The sequence below is a fragment of the Populus euphratica genome, unplaced genomic scaffold, assembly GCF_000495115.2.
Source record: "Populus euphratica unplaced genomic scaffold, PopEup_1.0 scaffold58.1, whole genome shotgun sequence".
NCBI lineage: Eukaryota > Viridiplantae > Streptophyta > Magnoliopsida > Malpighiales > Salicaceae > Populus > Populus euphratica.
The window spans coordinates 1666302-1673485 of record NW_011499864.1 but is presented as its reverse complement, the minus strand read 5'-3'; the positions used below and the strand labels follow the sequence as shown (position 1 = coordinate 1673485).

The 7184-nt window shown below is 30.1% G+C and overlaps 1 protein-coding gene across 2 annotated transcripts; it reads left to right on the top strand.

The window, feature by feature from the left end:
• Nucleotides 1–3923: 3923 nt before the first annotated feature.
• On the top strand, nt 3924–6951 carry LOC105125797 (pantoate--beta-alanine ligase). Of its 2 annotated transcripts, none has more exons than XM_011026416.1 (4): nt 3924–4722; nt 5517–5630; nt 6060–6228; nt 6261–6280. In XM_011026416.1, exons 1-4 carry the CDS (start codon nt 4126–4128, stop codon nt 6263–6265), a joined length of 885 nt encoding a protein of 294 aa, XP_011024718.1. In that variant the 5' UTR covers nt 3924–4125; the 3' UTR covers nt 6266–6280. The 2 variants fall into 2 exon arrangements, with proteins under 2 accessions (XP_011024718.1, XP_011024717.1); XM_011026415.1 differs by lacking the exon at nt 6261–6280 and adding an exon at nt 6508–6951 and having other exon boundaries at nt 3925–4722; nt 6060–6191.
• The last annotated feature ends 233 nt before the right edge of the window (nt 6952–7184 follow it).

Genomic DNA, 7184 nt, shown 5'->3' with positions numbered 1-7184 from the left:
TAGTTTAAAACTTGAAAAGAAATTTTATAGAAAGAAAAGGGTCAGAAATAATAATTAAAAAAACTTGGATTAATTAGTAGTCAATAAAGAAAATTAAACTTATTAAGTTATTATATTAAAACTTTAATATAAAAATATTAAAAAAAATAATTAAGGGCGCAAGTGCCCCCTTAATCCGCTCCGCCACTATGTTTATGGTGTTCCTATACCACTTACGAAAATGATAATTCTTTGTAAGTAATTAATAAAAGATGTGAACAGTTTAGATAAATGGGCAAAACCAATTTCTCAACTTCTTGATCGAGGCGGCGGCGGCGGCGGCGTTTTGATTTTATTTGAGTTTTAACTTTTGACCGAGAGAGGCTGCTTCTCAACGGGCAACCACAGTGCACGGTCGGTAAGAGTCAAGGATTAAATCTGTCAATCAAAACTATTTATTTGTCTTTCAAGATGGATAAAATATTTGCACTTCCACTCAACAGCGGTGAGTAAAAAAATAAAATAATCAAATTATAATTTTTTTTTAATAAAATCAATTAAAATATTTAAAAAATTGATCGATTTAGTTCAATTTTATAAATTTAAAACTAAAAAATCAAACTAAATTAAAATCAATAAAAAAACTAAACTAAAAATAATTGAGTCAAATCAAAACCAAATTCATTAGAAATTACAAAAAAATCAAAAAAATATAATTTTTAATTTTTAATATAAAATAACCTAATCAAACCTAAACTAGTCGGTTGGATCTTGGTTTTTGTTTGAAAAATAACTACACCAAACTAAAATTAATTGATTTAAACTGGTTTTGATTTTTTTTAAAATTAGTTTAGTTATTTTTAGATAAAAATTATACCGAACAGAAAATAATCATCCTATAGGTTAATAAACCTGGCAAAGAAAAATTCGAGTATTTTACATTAATTTGCATTCCATTTTTAAAAATAAATTAAACCATTCTATTAAATTAATTAAAAAAATAAAATAAAGATGTTCTGCTTTGCTCTTGAAGAAATTAGAATAGTGATTTGCCAGAATTGCTCATAATTCATCAAACTTTAAACTAGGTTCGAGGAGTGAAGTGGTCTCTTCACCATGATATAATTGATGATATAATTGTCTTTAACACTTTGTGCAGAGTTAGGCTGGTAGTTTTATTTTTTATGATAAAATTATTAATTTAACTATGAATAAAAAAAACTAGAATGCCTTTTAATAATGACCGTTATGGTATTTTCAGTTCTTTCTAAATAGTAAAATTATGTTATTATTTTGAAAAACAAAATCAACATAACTCTCCCACAATAATTTTTTTAATCATTTTATATTGATTTTATTGCTAACATAAAATTTATTTAAAGATATTATAGTACTTGACTATACAATCAAGTTACTAAAAAACATATTGGCATGTGTAAACTACTAAGTGGGAGGCTCATGCAACGCACTTGTTGGGAGGTGTTTTTCAGGTTATTGATCATCAAGCACCATTTTTTATGGTATTGTTTAAAAGGTTTTAAAGCTCCTTTTTATAATGAGATAATGTGTGCATCAAACAAGATTCTAGTTTGACATTAACATCAATTTTGTTTTTCTTTACTCCATAGAATTTATGCTAGAATCTCTAAAAATTTAAACCAACTCCCTCAATTTAATTTTTCTTCATATTTAATCCTTATACTTTTAATTATTAATTTTATTATTTTGAATAATCTATAAAATTACAAATGTTTTTTAAATTCACCCCTTCTATTTTTTATTCTTTCAATTTTAATCCTTATTTTTTAATTATTATTTGTTTTGTTTGAAATTATTTTTTACATTATTTCTTTTTACAATTTAATCCTCTTTAGGGTTTTTTTTATATTAAATTTGACCCCTATTTTATTTTTATTTTCTTTCTTTAGAAAGATTTGAAAATTGATATTTTTTTATAATTTTATTCTTCAAAATTAAATTAATTAAAAATTAATTTTCTAGATTGAAACCGATCAAAGACTTAATAAGTTGTGAATTTTAAAAATTAAACTATGTTCAGAAGGTTTGTCAATGTTTTGTTGGTTCTTTTTTTCACTTTCTCTTAAGCTGATGTTTTTTTTTTAATTATTTTTTTTAGAGTTTTCTTTGTTATTTTTTTTATAGATTGCATTATATGGATTCGGTTTTGAATTTATTACCAGATTCATCGATTTCAAGGTTAACGAAGATTGACTTTTATATGTTTATTATTTTTTATCATGTAGATAATAACTTAAGTTGACTCAATTTTAATTATTTTTTAATTATTTTTTTAATTTTTATCTTTCAACATTAAGTTATTCGATAATCAAAATTTATAATTTTATTCTGTTTATTTTCAAATAGGGTTGTCCTTTTATCACAATTGGGTCTAAGATTTTGCATTTTAACTGAGTGGGCTCGAATCAAGTTCTTTTAATTTTTTTAATATATATATCTTTTAACTTTTATCTTTCAATATTTTACATATTAGAAATTGAATTTCAACTTTTTTCTTTTTATTTGCTTTTAATATAATTATTACATTTTTATTTGAGTGAAATTATCTCAATCTTATGTATTTGATTGCGAAGTTTACGAGTTAAGTATATTTAATTAGATTTTTTTTATTTTTAAATTATTTTTTATAATCTCACTTGTAAATATTAAATTGTTTAATAACTGGGAAGGGCTGATGTTAGATTTGATTTACTTTTTTTTCATTGTAATTTTTTTTGTCAATTTATTTTTTCTAGTTGTATTTTATTTATTTATATTATTTAAATTATCAATGGAACAAATAGCTTGAGATTCATAATGTTTTTTCTTAATATTATTTTTTACATAAAAATAATTAGTTAGCCCACGGCAAAACACGAGCTACAAATAAGTTAATATTTATCTTAGACTCGTATCTTTACAAGGAAAAAAAAACTAACATTAGAATATCTAAACTAAAAATAAAAAAAAGTAAAATAGCTATGGAAAATAAAATAAAATTCCAATAGCAATTTCTAAACTTGATCTGGGCATGATTTGATATTGGCCAGCGCTAGTACGATGACTTCTTAGGGAATTGGCCTGTGAAACATCCTTCTAAAATTTCAGTCCAAACCATACTTCTTTTTGTTAGTCAACTTTGTTTGACTTTTTTAGGCTTTCTCTAAGATAGTAATCACACAACCAAGTACCGTTCACTAGTTGTGTGGACCATCGGAGGAGGTGGCATTTGACAATATTCATTTATGGGGCATTGATGGGTATGGTTGGCTTGGATTTTGGTACAGGATTATATCCAACCCCACCATATCCATTTACTAATTTTTTATATCTTATAAATTATAAATATGATTTATTTAATTTATTTATTTTTATTTATGTGAGCTGAATATGATTAGACCTGGGTTTTTTTTCTATGGATGTTATAAATATCAACTGTTTAGATTTATATTGCTAATTTTTACAAATTTATATTTATAAATTGAATTATGACATAGATTGTGGATGTTATGATATCTTTAAAATTAAGTCTAATTTTTATATATTTCATCCTTGTTAAATTATAGTTGCCTCCTCTTTTCCTGTAGTAAAGGGATAAATTATTTTTTATTATGTTAAAACTAGGAAGCCCATAAAATATCTTTAAATAAAACAAAAATAAATATTAAATCCATGTATTATAAAATATAAAGATAAAATAAATATAGGGTAGTTCAAGTTAATCTCGATTTATCATCTAACCTGTGATATTTATTTTTAAATTTTTTTAATTCATTATCATTTATAATATACAAGTTAATAATACAAGTATTACTGTTGAATCAATATACAAGTTCAACTGGACTGGATGCAGGGGATGGTAGCATGGGCGGAGGGAGCAAGACAATTTGACCTACCATATGCTAAAAAGCATGGACCTTTTGCACACAGCAAACCACCAAACACCATTAGGCTTTTTAACTAAAAAAATAGATCAACAGAAAGAACCAAACCGCCACTTGCAGGTTGCAACCTTAATACCAATATTCCTCTGACATAGCCATGCCAGTTGCCAAAACTCATCCCTTCAAGTCTTTCTATCTAAATCTCCACCGCTGAAATATTCACAATCCCTGATAGTTTGTCCGAATGGAAGCGTCAAAGAAAGAGCCTTTGATAATAACAGACAAGGAGCAGATGAGGAAATGGTCAAGAACTATGAGATCTCAAGGCAAGAGCATTGGCCTTGTGCCCACAATGGGTTACCTTCATCAGGGCCACATATCACTCGTCGAAGAAGCTCTAAAGCTCACCAACCTCACTGTCGTCTCAATCTATGTGAACCCAGGTCAGTTCGCTCCCTCTGAGGATCTTTCCACATACCCATCTGACTTCCATGGTGATATTAGCAAGCTCATGTATGTTCCTGGTGGTGTTGATGTTGTTTTTCACCCCCATAATCTTTATGACTACGAAAATGACATGAAAAGAAATAAGAATGATATGGGTGCTTGCAAGAATTTAGAGGGTAAAGGGGAGGTGGTGTCATGTTTGGAGGAGTCGGGGATGGGGCATGAAACATGGGTGAGAGTGGAGAAATTGGAAAACGGTTTGTGTGGGAAGAGTAGGCCTGTGTTCTTTAGAGGGGTTGCTACTGTTGTCACTAAATTGTTTAATATCGTCGAGCCTGATGTTGCTGTTTTCGGTAAGAAGGATTACCAGCAGTGGAGAATTGTTCAAAGAATGGTAAGACTTTTCCTTCTTCTTCTTTTTTGGTCATTGGTTTTCTTTTGATTGAATAAGAAATAGGAATCCTTCACGTTTCTCAGAAAAGAAGTAAACTTTGGTGAATCGATTGAAAATATTAGTTTGCAAGAAAAATTTGCTTGTTGCTGTCAAAGATTGTGAAATTTTGTCTCAAGTACTTGTGCGTTTCTCAATAATCTTTTCAAATATTTCATGTGGTTTAGCACAGGATGATGATGTTCTCTCTCCCACGGACCCTATTGAGTGGGACAATGGCCTTTTCTTAATGATGTTCTCTCTCCCACGGACCCTATTTGAGTGGGACAATGGCCTTTTCTTAATGCAGTATTCTATTGTTCACTGTTAGTATTTATAATAGAGAAAGTTTCGGATGTGTTATGCAAATTTGCATCAACTCAATGCTTCATGTGCATCTTGTAACTGGATGATAGAACAAAACAGCACATGCCAATGTCATCATGCTTTGTAAAGATGATTTTATGGTTCTATCGCAACTTGAATTAGGATCCCAGTTCATGGATCTCTTGGTTCAAGAAAGAAAAATAAGAGTATCGAGCCATTTCTTCCTACTCTTTTGACAGATACTAGTATTCAGAACCACATTAGCATTAGTGTCTGGGTTTGGTTTTCAAGTTGATCTGTTTTTTCAGTATTCATCTTATAATACTTCTGAAACACCTAGTTTGGTTTCTTAATTTGGTAGGTTAACCCAGACTTCTTGTTTCTAGTGACACTTTCATTAAATGGTGTGTTTTTTGGTTGACTTCCTGCAGGTTCGAGATCTTGATTTTTCCATAAGAATAATAGGTACAGAGATCTTGCGCGATAATGATGGCCTTGCAATGAGTTCTCGCAATGTACACCTCTCTGCAAAAGAGAGGAGAAAGGTTCTTCAAATGATCCTTGGAACTTTTCATTTTCAATTTCGATAGAAGTAGATTTGCTTATTGCATGCAGTCATACTTTCAGCATGAGGAAACTTAAATTACCTCTATCCCTTGTTTGTCAAGAAAAGAATTGCCAGCAACAAGAACTCTGTCGCATACTTTTGATTGTTAAAATCCCTTTCACTAACTTCTGCTTATAGATGATCAGCGTTCACAAATAAATTTGCATTTTGCTGGAGAAAACTCTCACTGGCCTTTTGCTACTTAGTAAGTAGATTAAAAAAAAAAATAGTTAGCTTCCGATACTTCAACATGTACTTTTAAGAGTAGATGTTTTACTTTTGCATATGCATATTAGCTGAAATGGTTCAATCATATTTTTTGTGCAGAAATTTTTAAAGAGTAGACGTCCTTTTATGCTTTGTGCAGGCTTTGTCTATAAGCAGGTCATTGCTGGGTGCTAAATCCTCAGCAGAGAATGGCCACATAAATTGTAGAGAATTAAGAGATTCAGTTATCCAAGCAGTAAGTGAAGCTGGAGGAAGAATCGATTATGCCGAGGTGAGGGGTGCAGTGTTTGTGTTCCCTAACTCTGCAGTTTAAACTTTATACTCGTCCCTAACTCTGCAGTTTAAACTTTATACTGATGGATCCGAAAACAGAACACTTGTTTTCTTCTATTCTCTTAACTACAGTAGCAGGTATATCTGAAACTGATGACAATACAGTGACACCATCTGTTTAAATACGAAGTGGAATAAAATGCATGAACGTTAGATTGTCTCGACTTGATTGGAATCTGAGTTTTCTTGTACTATTCGTTATATCGATCCGATCCGAATCGTTACTTTCTAATTGCATTGTTTCTTTCTATCAGATTGTAGACCAAGAAAGTTTGCAGGCAGTGGAGGAGATCAGTGGTCCAGTGGTGTTCTGTGTTGCTGCCTGGTTTGGGAAGGTCAGGCTGATAGATAACATTGAAATCAATCTTTGAGTTCCTATTGCCATTGTAGACCTAAAGTTTGGAGGAATTGGAAGAGATCAATAGTCCTGTGGCGTTTTGTGATGCTGCCTGGTTAGGGAAGGTCAGGCTGATAGATAACATTAAGATCAGTCAATCAATGAAAGATATTTGTTTTTCTTCACAGTGCTTGATAACCATGAACATTAGGCGCTTTTTCTATGGCGATTTCACTATTGTTTCAGAAGGGCATAGAATTTGTGAGGCGGGAACGGAACCTCTTTCTGAATAAATTGAATACCATTGCAATTCTGACAAAAGCAACCTTTCAAAAATATTCAAAATGATGTTCTTGGCTAATGCATTGAAGTGTATCACAAAGATATGTGGACATACCTCAGCTATGCCCCCAAATTGTATTAGATTCTTGATTGTATCCCTAACAATTTTCTGAATCAGATAAATTAACTTAATTTATTTTAAAAAAACTAATCCAAAATAAAACTTAATTCAAACTAAGTGTTTGAGAGTGTGGTTGTGGTTATTTTTTATTTTAAAATATATAAAAATAATATTTTTTTAATTTTTAAAAA

Coding starts and splice junctions, on each gene's coding strand:
- LOC105125797 (XM_011026415.1), top strand. CDS start 4,126: ATGGAAGCGTCAAAGAAAGAGCCTTTGATAATAACAGACAAGGAGCAG. Junction 5,631..6,059: donor CTGCAAAAGAGAGGAGAAAG/GTTCTTCAAATG, acceptor TGCTTTGTGCAG/GCTTTGTCTATAAGCAGGTC. Junction 6,192..6,507: donor GAAGAATCGATTATGCCGAG/GTGAGGGGTGCA, acceptor TCTTTCTATCAG/ATTGTAGACCAAGAAAGTTT.